General features: G+C 50.3%; 2 protein-coding genes across 2 annotated transcripts; both read left to right on the top strand.

The window, feature by feature from the left end:
- Nucleotides 1–2,521: 2,521 nt before the first annotated feature.
- On the top strand, nt 2,522–6,285 carry LOC130207831 (odorant receptor 131-2-like). Its single transcript, XM_056436550.1, has 4 exons — nt 2,522–2,634; nt 2,703–2,841; nt 3,984–4,409; nt 6,037–6,285. Exons 1-4 carry the CDS (start codon nt 2,570–2,572, stop codon nt 6,283–6,285), a joined length of 879 nt encoding a protein of 292 aa, XP_056292525.1. The 5' UTR covers nt 2,522–2,569.
- Nucleotides 6,286–9,002: 2,717 nt separating this feature from the next.
- LOC130207830 (odorant receptor 131-2-like) lies at nt 9,003–12,809 on the top strand. Its single transcript, XM_056436549.1, has 5 exons — nt 9,003–9,148; nt 10,530–10,650; nt 11,580–11,629; nt 11,897–12,161; nt 12,414–12,809. Exons 1-5 carry the CDS (start codon nt 9,003–9,005, stop codon nt 12,807–12,809), a joined length of 978 nt encoding a protein of 325 aa, XP_056292524.1.
- Nucleotides 12,810–14,587: the final 1,778 nt, after the last annotated feature.

The raw sequence follows: 14,587 nt of genomic DNA, 5'->3' as shown, positions 1-14,587 counted from the left end.
GAGGAGAGAGGAGAGGGAGAGGAGAGGAGAGGGAGGAGAGAGGAGGAGGAGGAGGAGAGATGAGGAGAGGAGAGGAGAGGAGGAGGAGAGGAGAGGTGGGGAGGAGAGGAGAGAGGGGGAGGGGAGAGGAGAGGAGGAGGAGAGGAGAGGAGAGGAGGAGAGGAGAGGAGGAGGAGAGGAGAGAGGAGGAGAGGAGAGGAGGAGAGGAGAGGAGGAGAGGAGAGGAGAGGAGAGAGGAGAGGAGAGGAGGAGAGGAGAGAGGAGAGGAGAGGAGGAGGGAGGAGAGAGAGGAGAGGAGAGGAGGAGGGAGGAGAGAGGAGGGAGGAGAGGAGAGGAGAGGAGAGGGAGGAGAGGAGGGGAGGAGGAGAAGGGAGGAGAGGAGAGGAGAGGAGGGAGGAGAGGAGGAGAGGAGGGAGGAGGAACGAGGGGAGGAGAGGAGAGGAGAGGAGGGGAGGAGAGAGGAGGAGGAGAGGAGGAGGAGAGGAGGGGAGAGGAGAGGAGAGGATGAGAGGAGGAGGAGAGAGAGGAGAGGAGGAGGAGAGCAGTGGAGAGGAGAGGAGAGAGGAGAGGAGGGGAGAGGGAGGAGGAGAGGAGGGAGGAGAGGAGAGGAGAGGAGGAGAGGGGAGGAGAGGAGAGGAGGAGAGGAGAGGAGGAGAGGAGAGGAGAGGAGAGGAGGAGGAGGAGAGGAGGAGAGGAGAGGAGAGGAGGAGGGTGAGGAGAGGAGAGGGAGAGGTGAGGAGAGGAGAGGAGGTGAGAGGAGAGGAGGAGAGAGGAGAGAGGAGAGGAGGAGGAGAGAGGAGAGGAGAGGAGAGGAGGGAGAGGAGAGGAGGAGGAGAGGAGGGGTGAGGAGAGGAGAGGAGAGGAGGAGGAGAGGAGAGGAGAGGAGGAGAGGAGAGGAGAGGAGGGGGAGAGGAGAGGAGAGGAGGAGAGGAGAGGAGAGGATGGGGAGAGGAGAGGAGAGATGAGGAGAGGATGGGGAGAGGAGAGGAAAGGAAAGGAAGAGGAGAGGAGAGGAGGGGTGAGGAGAGGTGAGGAGAGGAGAGGAGAGGAGGGGAGGAGAGGAGAGGAGAGGGAGGAGAGGAGGAGAGGAGGAGGAGAGGAGGAGAGGAGAGGAGAGGAGGAGGAGGAGGAGAGGACAGATGAGGTGAGGAGAGGAGAGGAGGGAGAGGAGAGGAGAGGAGGAGGAGGAGGAGGGAGGAGAGGAGAGGAGGAGAGGAGAGGAGAGGAGAGGAGGAGAGGAGAGGAGAGAGGAGAGGAGGAGGAGAGGAGAGGAGAGGAGGAGAGGAGAGGAGGAGAGGGGAGGAGAGGAGAGGAGAGAGGAGAGGAGAGGAGAGGAGAGGAGAGGAGAGGAGAGGAGGAGGAGAGGAGAGGAGAGGAGGAGGGAGGAGAGGAGGAGGGAGGAGAGGAGGAGAGAGAGGAGGGAGGAGAGGAGAGGAGAGGAGGAGAGGAGAGGAGAGAGGAGAGGAGAGGAGAGGAGAGGAGAGGAGAGGAGAGGAGAGGAGGAGGAGAGGAGAGGAGAGGAGAGGAGGAGAGGAGGAGAGGAGAGGAGGGGAGAGGAGAGGAGCGGAGAGGAGAGGAGGAGAGGAGGAGAGGAGGAGAGGAGAGGAGAGGAGAGGAGAGGAGAGGAGAGGAGAGGAGAGGAGGAGAGAGGAGAGGAGAGGAGAGGAGAGGAGAGGAGGAGAGGAGAGGAGGAGGAGGAGAGGAGAGGAGAGGAGAGGAGGAGAGGAGAGGAGAGGAGAGGAGAGGAGAGGAGAGGAGGAGGAGGAGAGGAGAGGAGAGGAGAGGGGAGGAGAGGAGAGGTGAGGAGAGGAGAGGAGAGGAGAGGAGAGGTGAGGAGAGGAGAGGAGAGGAGAGGAGAGGACGTCCTGAGTCTCTCTGTCACGGTTCTGAACACTAAGGCTGTGTCTACTGGACCCTTTCTGAAGGACACTGCTCTCCAGAGACATCTTGGTGCCTCCGTCTGATGAGTCTGTCTCACATGTAATTCTCACGTTCACCACTTGGCGGAGTGACGGACGCAAATCTGCTCGCGATACCCGTGAAACTTAAAGTGACCAAATGAAGCACTTCCTGCCCTCTTGTTGTCCCTTGTTTACCTTTCTCCACCCCATGTGGAAACTGCGATCCCTCCTCCATCGCTGCTCTGCTCCGTGGTCGACCGCTTCTACCGGAGCATCTCGTCTGCCATTGTTTTAGAAATAAAATGAAAAGCTGTTGAAAGGGCTCCTCCTCTTGCGCTACGTAGCCAAGATGGCGCCCGATGAGGGCGAGTAGTGTCCATCGTTTACATGTTTTCCCGTCTGCAGGGCGCCATGCGGTGGTCGGTGTGGCGCCCGAAGCTGAAAGACATCCAAGGGCTCAAGGGTCCGGGAGGAGACTCAGCCTAAGACGTTCTCCTTGTTCTTCATCATCTCTGCAGTCGTCACCATGGAGTCAACCCGAAGCTGAGCCTGAGAGGAAGATGAACTCCTCCTCCTCCTCCGTCGGCGCGGCGGTGCTGCTGAACGTAAGCTCCGCCCCCGCGGCCTACGACAGCTTCTCCAACGCGGTGACCAAGAACACGGTGGCCATGCTGGTGTGGCTGCTGCTGAGCGTGTCCAACGGCAGCATGGTGCTCACCTTCCTGAGCCACAGGTACGCCGCGCCGCCCGCCGCTCGGCACGCCGAGCCGCCGGAGGTTGACCTTTGACCTTTGACCCCAGCCGGTTCTACGAGAACCCGCGCTACATCATGTTCGTCTCCATGGTGATCAACGACGCCCTGCAGCTCAGCCTGGTGACGGCGCTCTACGTGGTGAGCTACGTCTTCCGGAGGATCCACGCCTCCGTCTGCTGCGTCCTGGTGGGTGCTGCCACGTCCTCACCTGTCATCACCTGTCCTCACCTGTCCCCACCTGTCCCCACCTTTTCACCTGTCCCCACCTTTTCACCTGTCCTCACCTGTCCCCACCTTTTCACCTGTCCTCACCTGTCCTCACCTTTTCACCTGTCCTCACCTGTCCCCACCTCTCCTCACCTGTCCTCACCTGTCCTCACCTGTCCTCACCTCTCCTCACCTGTGCTCACCTGTCCTCACCTGTCCTCACCTGTCCCCACCTTTTCACCTGTCCTCACCTGTCCTCACCTGTCCTCACCTCTCCTCACCTGTGCTCACCTGTCCTCACCTGTCCTCACCTGTCCTCACCTGTCCTCACCTGTCCTCACCTGTCCTCACCTGTCCTCACCTGTCCTCACCTTTTCACCTGTCCTCACCTGTCCTCACCTGTCCTCACCTGTCCTCACCTGTCCTCACCTTTTCACCTGTCCTCACCTGTCCTCACCTGTCCTCACCTCTCCTCACCTGTCCTCACCTGTCCTCACCTCTCCTCACCTGTCCTCACCTGTCCCCACCTGTCCTCACCTTTTCACCGGTCCTCACCTGTCCTCACCGGTCCTCACCGGTCCTCACCTGTCCTCACCGGTCCTCACCGGTCCTCACCTGTCCTCACCGGTCCTCACCGGTCCTCACCTGTCCTCACCGGTCCTCACCTGTCCTCACCTGTCCTCACCTCTCCTCACCTGTCCTCACCTCTCCCCACCTTTTCACCTGTCCTCACCTCTCCCCACCTGTCCTCACCTGTCCTCACCTGTCCCCACCTTTTCACCTCTCCTCACCTGTCCTCACCTTTTCACCTCTCCTCACCTGTCCTCACCTGTCCTCACCTCTCCTCACCTGTCCTCACCTTTTCACCTCTCCTCACCTGTCCTCACCTGTCCCCACCTGTCCTCACCTTTTCACCTCTCCTCACCTGTCCTCGTCTGTCCCCACTTGTCCCCACCTTTTCACCTTACCTCTCCTCACATGTCCTCACCTCTCCTCACCTGTCCTCACCTGTCCCCACCTGTCCTCACCTTTTCACCTCTCCTCACCTGTCCCCACCTGTCCTCACCTTTTCACCTCTCCTCACCTGTCCCCACCTGTCCTCGTGTGGCGCGCCCCCTCAGATCATGATGGCGGTGCTCACGACCCGCTCCACCCCTCTGATCCTGGCCGGCATGGCGTTGGAGCGTTACGTCTCCATCTGCTTCCCGCTGCACTGCGGCCACATGGTCACCGTGCGGCACACGCTGCTCCTCATCATCCTCATCCTCTTCCTCACGGCCGCGCCGCCCGTCACCGACCTCCTCATCACGGCCGTCCACCAGCCGGCCAGCTTCTTCCACACGCGCATCTTCTGCGACCACCCGCTGCTGTTCCGTCACCGCTCCATCTACTACAAGAACTGCGTGTTCGACAGCGTGTACCTGACCTTCGTGGCGCTCACGCTGCTCTACACCTACTGCCGCATCATGCTGACGGCCAGGGCCGCCTCCACCGGCCTGGCCTCCGCCCAGAGGGCGCGCAACACCGTGCTGCTGCACGGCGGGCAGGTAGGAGGCGGAGCTTAGGCTTCTGTTGGTGTCCCGAGCGGGAGACAGAGAGACAAAGAGACACAGAGACAGAGAGACAAAGAGACAAAGAGACAGAGAGACAGAGAGACAAAGAGACTAAGAGACAGAGAGACACAGAGACAGAGAGACAAAGAGACAAAGAGACAAAGAGACAGAGAGACAGAGAGACAAAGAGACAGAGAGACAGAGAGACAAAGAGACAGAGAGACAAAGAGACAGAGAGATAAAGAAACAGAGAGACAAAGAGACAGAGAGACAGAGAGACAAAGAGACTAAGAGACAGAGAGAGAGACAAAGAGACAGAGAGATAAAGGGACAGAGAGACAAAGAAACAGAGAGACAGAGAGACAGAGAGACAAAGAGATAAAGAGACAGAGAGATAAAGAGACAAAGAGACAGAGAGATAAAGAGACAGAGAGACAAAGAGACAGAGAGACAAGGACACCAAGAGAGAGAGACATTTCGAATGGAAATCAAACATTGTTATGAATACTCTGAGACAGGTAAGACAGGTGAGACAGGTGAGGACAGGTGAGACAGGTGATACAGGTGATGACAGGTGAGACAGGTGAGGACAGGTGAGACAGGTGAGGACAGGTGAGACAGGTGAGGACAGGTGAGACAGGTGATACAGGTGAGGACAGGTGAGACAGGTGAGACAGGTGAGGACAAGGTGAGGACAGGTGAGACAGGTGAGGACAGGTGAGACAGGTGAGACAGCTGAGACAGGTGAGGACAGGTGAGACAGGTGAGGACAGGTGAGACAGGTGAGACAGGTGAGGACAGGTGAGGACAGGTGAGGACAGGTGAGACAGGTGAGACAGGTGAGGACAGGTGAGACAGGTGAGGACAGGTGAGACAGGTGAGACAGGTGAGGACAGGTGAGACAGGTGAGACAGGTGAGGACAGGTGAGACAGGTGAGGACAGGTGAGACAGGTGAGACAGGTGAGGACAGGTGAGACAGGTGAGACAGGTGAGGACAGGTGAGACAGTTGAGACAGGTGAGGACAGGTGAGACAGGTGAGACAGGTGAGGACAGGTGAGACAGGTGACGACAGGTGAGACAGGTGAGACAGGTGAGGACAGGTGAGACAGGTGAGACAGGTGAGGACAGGTGAGACAGGTGAGGACAGGTGAGACAGGTGAGACAGGTGAGACAGGTGAGACAGGTGAGACAGGTGAGACAGGTGAGACAGGTGAGACAGGTGAGGACAGGTGAGGACAGGTGAGACAGGTGAGGACAGGTGAGACAGGTGAGGACAGGTGAGGACAGGTGAGACAGGTGAGACAGGTGAGGACAGGTGAGACAGGTGAGACAGGTGAGGACAGGTGAGACAGGTGAGACAGGTGAGACAGTAGATCAATAGCTCTGTAATCAATACTTTGATAGCCAAATGATACGTATGTTGCTTTATGAAAATATACCTTCTGCATTTTTTGTACATGATGAACATTTTTTATATTCTTTCAAGTTTAATTCAGTTTATTTTGTATAGCCCAAAATCACAAATGAGTAATGAGCCTCAGAGTGTTGAGTCTTCTGAGTCTTCTGAGTCTTCTGAGTCTCATGGATGTTTCTTTAATAATAATCCACAGCGTGCTCAGCTGCTGCTGTGCATGCTGGCCTTCGTGGTTCCTTCCCTTCAGGCGGCGCTCATCTCCCTGTTCCCTCGCTTCAGTCTGGAGATCCGCTACGTCTTCTTCCTGCTCGTCTACATCATCCCTCGCTTCATGAGCCCCGTCATCTACGGCTTCCGAGACGAGCTGTTCAGGAAGTACTGGACCCGGTACCTGGCCTGTCGGGGCCACCGGACCGTCAGGGTCCGACCGGTGCTACTGAAAGGGAGCCAGTAGTGGAGTGAACCCAATGCTGCACATTACAGCTGCATTCTCTCTCCTGACCACCAGGGGGCGACTCCTCTGGTTGTATAGAAGTCTATATAGTGACTCTACTTCTCTCTTGATGTACTCCCTTATCAAGTTATCATGATATAAAGTTAAATGATATAAATGTATTTTGGAAGCACATACAAATAGAACAGAAATGTATTAATATACACTACCGTTCAAAAGTTTGGGATCACTAGAAATGTCCTTATTTTTCAAAGAAATGCATTGTTTTTTTCAATGAAGATAACATTAAATCAATCAGAAATACACTCTATACATTGTTAATGTGGTAAATGACTATTCTAGGTGAAATGTCTGGTTTCTAATGAAATATCTCCATAGGTGTATAGAGGCCCATTTCATCATCACTCCAGTGTTCTAATGGTACATTGTGTTTGCTAATCGCCTTAGAAGACTAATGGATGATTAGAAGACCCTTGAAAACCCTTGTGCAATTATGTTAGCACAGCTGAAAACTGTTTTGCTGATGAGAGAAGCTATAAAACTGGCCTTCCTTTGAGCTAGTTGATTATCTGGAGCATCACATTTGTGGGTTCGATAAGACTCTCAAAATGGCCAGAAAAAAAGAACTTTCCTGTGAAACTCGCCAGTCTATTCTTGTTCTTAGAAATGAAGGCTATTCCATGCGAGAAATTGCAAAGAAACTGAAAATGTCCTCCAGCGGTGTGTACTACTGCCTTCAGAGAACAGCACAAACGGGCTCTAACCAGAGCAGAAAGAGAAGTGGGAGGCCCCGGTGCACAACTCAGCAAGAAGACAAGTACATTAGAGTCTCTAGTTTGAGAAATAGACGCCTCACAGGTCCTCAACTGGCAGCTTCTTTAAATGGTACCGGCAATACGCCAGTGTCAACGTCGACAGTGAAGAGGCGACTCCGGGATGCTGGCCTTCTAGGCAGAGTGGCAAAGAAAAGCCATATCTGAGACTGGCCAATCAAAAGAAAAGATTGGTATGGGCAAAAGAACACAGGCATTGGACAGAGGAAGATTGGAAAAAGGTGTTCTGGACAGATGAATCCAAGTTTGAGGTGTTTGGATCACACAGAAGAACATTTGTGAGGCAGAACAGGTGAAAAGATGCTGGAAGAGTGGCTGACACCATCTGTCAAGCATGGTGGAGGTCATGTGATGGTCTGGGGCTGCTTTGGTGCTGGGAAAGTGGGAGATTTGTACCAGGTAAAAGGGATTTTAAATAAGGAAGGCTATCACTCCATTTTGCAACGCCATGCCATACCCTGTGGGCAGCGCTTGATTGGAGCCAATGTCCTCCTCCAACAGGACAATGACCCAAAGCACACCTCCACATTGTGCAAGAACTCTTGAGGGAAGAAGCAGGCAGCTTGCTGTCTGTAATGGAGTGGCCAGTCACCAGATCTCAACCATTGAGCTGTTGTGGGAGCAGCTTGACCGTATGGTCCGCAAGAAGTGCCCATCAAGCCAATCCAACTGGTGGAGGTGCTTCAGGAAGCGTGGGGTGACATTTCAACAGATTACCTCAACAAATTAACAGCTAGAATGCCAAAGGTCTGCAATGCTGGAATTGCTGCAAAAGGAGCATTCTTTGACGAAGGCAAAGTTTGAAGAAAAAAAAGTAATACTTCAAATACAAATCATTATTTCTAACCTTGTCAATGTCTTGACTATATTTTCTATACATTTTGCAACTCATTTGATAAATAAAAGTGTGAGTTTTCATGGAAAACACGAAATTGTCTGGGTGATCCCAAACTTTTGAACAGTAGTGTATGTATTTTAATCAATTAATTGCCCAAAGACTTGACTTGGACTGGTGACCTAAGACTTGTTGACTGGTGACCACAGTCCATGGTGATGTGTGTGTGGAAACTGCATCAGCTTATGATAAGAAGAACTTGTTAATCACTTTTCAATAAATCCTCAGAAACAGAGCAATGGACTCGTTATCTGACTCCAGACTAACTTCTACTTTTATGTTCACACCTTCATGACACAACGTGTACTCGACAGGCTACATTTCCGTTCAACATATTAAAATGATCTTCCTTGCTCACACCCCACCTCCCATGATAATATTAATATCCTCCCACTGCTGGATCGTCTATATGAGCTGACGGCCTCGCTGCCTGTAGCAGGCGGCGCCTCCACATGACCCTCAGCCCTGTGACCGCGTGAGTATTCTGCTGTGGATCTTGGGACGTTAGACGGCCCTGAAGACCAGAATGATAATGTTGCGTCCTCGTTAACGTCTTACAACATGTAGGTAGGAAAAAGGCTTGGATAGATTTACTATTTGCTAGAATTTATACTATTTAAATGATTAATGATGTCTCTGTTCTTAAACAGACACTAAGTTAGCTTGGAAATGTAACATATACAAATCATTTATTTTATTTAGACAGATCACATGAATATGATCTGCAGCTTTATTCAAATATTTAGATTGTTTTCATTATTTCATAATCTTTGATAATCATTATTATTATTATTACTTTATTATTATTATAATCATCTTTATTATTATTTTTATCATCTTTATTATTATCATCATCTTTATTATTGTTATAATTAGTATAATTATTACTATGTAATGTTTTTTTAAACTCTTTACGTCATCCTACGTGCGTTATTAGTTTCATTGTGTGGATCTTCAGCACTGAGACGTCCAACGGGACGAGGTGGGTCATGAACTCAACTGGACGCTTGGACAACTTATACGAGGCTGTCATCAAAAACGTCATCAGCTTTTCCCTCGTCTTCGTCATCCTCTGCATCAATGGAGCTTTTGTCTTCACCTACTTTAAAAACCAGGACTTCCAGCGAGACCCCAGGTGATAGATGGACCCGCTGAGTTTCCTGTCTGTGAGCTTTCTGTCTGTGAGCTTTCTGCCTGTGAGCTTTCTGCCTGTGAGCTTCCTGTCTGTGAGCTTTCTGTCTGTGATGTTTCTATTTGTGATGTTTCTGTCTGTGAGCTTCCTGTCTGGGAGCTTTCTGTCTGTGAGATTCCTGTCTGTGAGCTTTCTGTCTGTGATGTTTCTATTTGTGATGTTTCTGTTAGTGATGTTTCTGTCTGTGAGCTTCCTGTCTGGGAGCTTTCTGTCTGTGATGTTTCTATTTGTGATGTTTCTGTTAGTGATGTTTCTGTCTGTGAACCTCCTGTCTGTGAGCTTCCTGTCTGGGAGCTTTCTGTCTGTGAGCTTTCTGCCTGTGAGCTTTCTGTCTGTGATGTTTCTATTTGTGATGTTTCTGTTAGTGATGTTCCTGTCTGGGAGCTTTCTGTCTGTGAGCTTTCTGCCTGTGAGCTTTCTGTCTGTGATGTTTCTATTTGTGATGTTTCTGTTAGTGATGTTCCTATCTGTGAGCTTCCTGTCTGTGAGCTTTCTGTCTGTGAGCTTTCCTTCAGACGAACGTGTGACACTGAGCTGCTGAACTGGCTGAAGTTTGTTGTTGTAACTTTTAAACTATTGTTCAAAAGTCATGAATCGATGTTGTTATTGTTCCTTCTTTCCTTCAATAACAAATATTCTCAGAGTATAAACTGTGTAATTCAGAAAGAAATGTTACTGATTTGTTTATTAATAGTTTTGGTCTCAAAAGAAGAAGAATTAAATTATTCAAACTTCCATTTCGTCATAAACTGATATTTTAGCTGATATTCCAACTGTAACCTGACCTTCTGTTTCTGTTGTGAAGTCTGAAGAAGAGCTTTTGGTGAAGTTAATTCCAGTTTATTTTGCTTTTATTGTGAAACTCTTGACACTAATACAGGAAGCTGTTGTTTCAAATCTGAGCTTCCCGTTTGGTTTCTCCTCAGAGGATCTTTGTCTTGTTGAGCAACGTTTAGTTCTCCGTCTAATAAACTAAAGAACATTCGTTAGTGAAGACACTTCCTACAAAATAAAAGCATCAGGAGTCCATTCAGACATGTGAAGTAGTCCTCAGACGTCTTTGTTATAGCAGGTTATTTTCTTTTGAAGGTTGAGGGTTTGCAACATGTGATTTTGACTGATTGAGTAATTTATGTCCCTCCTTCTCTCTTTCCTTTGAACTCTGTGCTCACCTTCCTTATTGTTCTCATGTCTCCTTGACTCCTTACTCTCTGTTATGTCACCTTCTCGGTCGAGGAGATAAGTCGGGGGACCTTCTCACTCTCCTTGACTCTTTTTGACTCTTCTTGACTCTTTGACTCTTCGTCCTCCACCTCCTCTGCAGGTATGTGCTGTACATCCATCTGGTGATAAACGACATGATCATGCTGGCCGGTTCCCTGTCGCTCCAAATCGCATCCTACGTCTCCACCCTGAGCAGAACCTCCTGCTGCCTCCTGATGCTCGTCTTAGTTACTGCCAACAAGTAGGTGTTGACTTGAGGGGAGTATTTACACTGCGTGACCAAAGACATGCCTTAGACTGGTAACCAAAGACTTGCCATAGACTGGTGACCAAAGACTTGCCTTAGACTAGTGACCAAATACTTGCCTTAGCCTGGTGACCAAAGACTTGCCTTAGACTGGTGACCAAAGACTTGCCTTAGACTGGTGACCAAAGACTTGCCTTAGACTGGTGACCAAAGACTTGCCTTAGCCTGGTGACCAAAGACTTGCCTTAGACTGGTGACCAAAGACTTGCCTTAGCCTGGTGACCAAAGACTTGCCTTAGACTGGTGACCAAAGACTTGCCTTAGTCTGGTGACCAAAGACTTGCCTTAGACTGGTGACCAAAGACTTGCCTTAGCCTGGTGACCAAAGACTTGCCTTAGACTAGTGACCAAAGACTTGCCTTTGACTGGTGACCAAAGACTTGCCTTAGACTGGTGACCAAAGACTTGCCTTAGACTGGTGACCAAAGACTTGCCTTAGCCTGGTGACCAAAGACTTGCCTTAGACTAGTGACCAAAGACTTGCCTTAGACTGGTGACCAAAGACTTGCCTTAGCCTGGTGACCTAAGACTTGCCTTAGCCTGGTGACCAAAGACATGCCTTAGACTGGTGACCTAAGAGTTGCCTTAGCCTGGTGACCTAAGACTTGCCTTAGACTGGTGACCAAAGACATGCCTTAGACTGGTGACCAAAGACTTGCCTTAGCCTGGTGACCTAAGACTTGCCTTAGCCTGGTGACCTAAGACTTGCCTTAGCCTGGTGACCAAAGACTTGCCTTAGCCTGGTGACCTAAGACTTGCCTTAGCCTGGTGACCTAAGACTTGCCTTAGCCTGGTGACCTAAGACTTGCCTTAGCCTGGTGAAAGACTTGACTTGGAGGCCAGAGCATGAGCTCCTGCTGCCTCCTGCTGCTCCTCTTACTGACCACCAGCAAGTAGGTATTTACACTGTGTGGTACTAGATCTAAGTAAAGAACTGAATACTTCTTCTCCACTTAATGAACAACAGAATAAACCACAGGACACAAGTTTAATGTCTCTCCACTTGGTGTCCTCTTGACCTCCTCTTGATGTCCCCTCTGCATCCATTTGACGTCCACTTGGCGTCCACTCGGTGTCCATTTGGCATCCTCTTGATGTCCTCTTGATGTCCTCTCTCCTCTAGAGTTTGAGCAGTAAACAGCTCCTTTGTCTTCCTCCAGGAACAGCCCTCTGAACCTGGCCGGCATGGCGGTGGAGCGGTACATTGCCATCTGTCGACCTCTTCATCACGTGCACATCTGCACTGTGCAGCGAGCCCATGCTCTCATCGCACTCATCTGGGTCGTCTCCTTCATCCCCGCCCTCGTAGAAGTCTTCATCATCCTCGCCACCCAGCCGCTGTCCGTTTTCTCCACCTCGGTCATCTGCTACCACGCCAACATGTACAACACGAAGTACCACAAGGTGCACAGTGCGGTGGTTGAGGTAGAGTACAGATCGGTTCCTTCCGATATCAGACTTTCCTGTTTGTTGTCTCACTTCCTGGCTTCGTCTGGATGACTTTCCTGTTTGTTGTCTCACTTCCTGGCTTCGTCTGGATGACTTTCCTGTTTGTTGTCTCACTTCCTGGCTTTGTCTGGATGACTTCCTTAATTGTTGTCTTCACTTCCTGGCTTCGTCTGGGTGACTTCCCTGATGTTGAGTGCAGATCAAAGCGTCTTCACGTCTTCCCCTCAGGCTCTTCTGTTCTCCTTCGTCTTCCTCACTGTGATTGTCACCTACCTGAAGGTACTGTGCACTGCTCGGGCCGTCACCGGTTCCGACCGGTCCGCGGCCAGAAGCGCCCACAACACCATCCTGCTGCACGGAGTCCAGCTGCTCTTGTGCATGCTGACCTTCATCGCGCCCTTCCTCAAACTCACCTTGGTCACCGCATGGCCCCAAGACCGAACGGAGATCCTCTTCACTTCTTTCTTGTTCATCAACGTGTTGCCCCGGCTGCTCAGTCCGCTCATCTACGGCGTCAGGGACCAGAAGTTCAGGACCCAGATCCGACTGCTCTTCTGCACTATAAAAAAGAGGGCGGAGCCAGCGGCGGGAAGCCAGCGAAGGTCCAAACAGGTGTCCCACTGAACGGGCTGAGGAGGCTCCACCTTATGAAAGTGGATCGATTTGAAATCCTATTGGCAAACGGGAGGAAGATGGAGGAATAGTGGTTGCGCAAAATTGAAATGCAGCTACTGGAAGACCACACAATCCCAATCTTATCTGCTTTCGGCTCCCTTACCAGGACGGGCCTTGGCCAAGGCCGTTACTGGAACAACAACTCCCCCGAAGATCACTGAAACGAGAATCTCTCTCATTCCCTTCCCCCTATCCACAGACACCTGTGGTTGTTTTCTCCCCAGGACCCTTCAAGGCTATCTCCATGGCAACGACCATCTTGCGGACTGAGAACTTTGTCTGTTGTGGCCTGGGGGAGGACGACATACCAGGCCACGCTCACACGAACTTAACATACACTGAAATGCATTCACTACCCCCCTCCCCCATCCCACGCCTTCGTCTGCTTCGTCCAACCAGTGTGACAGGACGGGGCCTGTGATCGGCGCTGTAATGGCTGAAGGACCGGGCTGGCTGCTTGTCGGTGCTGGTCACCTCCTGCCCCCAATGGCTGGGCTTAGATCACCCAGTCTTTGGCTTACCTCCCCTCCCCCCTTCCTACTCGTTGCAATTTATGTTTAAGATGTATGTGCTTATGTGCTAAGGTGTTTTTTTCCTGCTCCCACACTGTACCCCTAGGGGCATAGTCGGGGGGTTGTTTTTTTCTCGCCTCTCTTCCCTCATGTTATGCTGTAATCTTCCATCCCCTTTCTTTTCAATTTCGTTGCTTCTGTACCTGTACTCTATGCAATGACAATAAAACCAATATCATATCATATCATATCATATATCATATAGAGTTCAGGATCTGTGCCGACAACCACCCCAGAACCACAAAGTCCACATGCAGTCATGTGACCCACGTGGTTTCTGAATGGGATAAAAGCTGCACAACTATAATGTAGACATGAGATCACCTTCAAATGATTACAAACATGTAAACAATCATGAAAACAAGAAATACAGCTGATTTAAAACTTTGGGGAGCTTTTCTTGATTAGGATGAAAAGAAAACTACAAAAAAGCACATTAAAAAAATGCATTCAAACTGCCTTTTGATGGATGGATCTCTGTAAGATATTATATTAAAGGATTGTACATGTAACCCCTGTGAGATGTCTCCTGGTCAATGAATCTCCTTGGAGCTGGGCAGGCTGGTAGCAACTGTTTATTCTGCATTCACACAAAGGGACAGAGGACGTCGTCAGCTTCTGTGGGCAGCGTGCTCCGCTCTAGAGAGACGGAGCCACGTTCGTGTTAGCTAGGTTAGCTACTATTAAACATTAATGACTGGCGACGAAACATATAAAACTAATACATAACCTAATGAAAACATGACAAATACAATCTAAGACAATTACTAAACAAACAAATAAAGCCAGCTCACTTTTCATTCACTATTCCTATTAATTATCCCGATATAGCCCACAGACCCATTCAGACAGACGTTACCTCCTGAGGAATCCCGAGTCGCTCTGGGGATCCCCCACAATCCCTTGCGTCTTGGAATGAAATGCAAGTGCACCTTAACCACAGCAGGTGGCGTAATTTCCATTTTAGCTGGATTTAATACAGACCAAATTGACTATGTTACATACACATATTTCATTTCATGGACAAACATCTAGTCACTTCCAGCAGATCATAGAACGATTCTCAAACTCATGAGTTGGACGACATGCGATCACAGAACAATGTAACAGCGCCCCCTGCGGCAGGGAGGTGAACAACATGCACGTCTTTATATG

The sequence above is a fragment of the Pseudoliparis swirei genome, chromosome 18 (assembly GCF_029220125.1).
Source record: "Pseudoliparis swirei isolate HS2019 ecotype Mariana Trench chromosome 18, NWPU_hadal_v1, whole genome shotgun sequence".
Lineage (NCBI taxonomy): Eukaryota > Metazoa > Chordata > Actinopteri > Perciformes > Liparidae > Pseudoliparis > Pseudoliparis swirei.
The sequence above is the reverse complement of the archived record's forward strand: the minus strand, read 5'-3'. Positions and strand labels throughout refer to the sequence as shown.

Excerpts from the sequence above, each read along its gene's own strand:
- LOC130207831 (XM_056436550.1), top strand. The coding sequence starts at position 2,570 with ATGCTGGTGTGGCTGCTGCTGAGCGTGTCCAACGGCAGCATGGTGCTC. Across the intron at positions 2,635-2,702 it reads CTCACCTTCCTGAGCCACAG|CCGGTTCTACGAGAACCCGC; the intron begins GTACGCCGCGCC and ends CTTTGACCCCAG. Across the intron at positions 2,842-3,983 it reads CCTCCGTCTGCTGCGTCCTG|ATCATGATGGCGGTGCTCAC; the intron begins GTGGGTGCTGCC and ends GCGCCCCCTCAG.
- LOC130207830 (XM_056436549.1), top strand. The coding sequence starts at position 9,003 with ATGAACTCAACTGGACGCTTGGACAACTTATACGAGGCTGTCATCAAA. Across the intron at positions 10,651-11,579 it reads CCTGCTGCCTCCTGATGCTC|AGCATGAGCTCCTGCTGCCT; the intron begins GTCTTAGTTACT and ends CTTGGAGGCCAG. Across the intron at positions 12,162-12,413 it reads TGCACAGTGCGGTGGTTGAG|GCTCTTCTGTTCTCCTTCGT; the intron begins GTAGAGTACAGA and ends TCTTCCCCTCAG.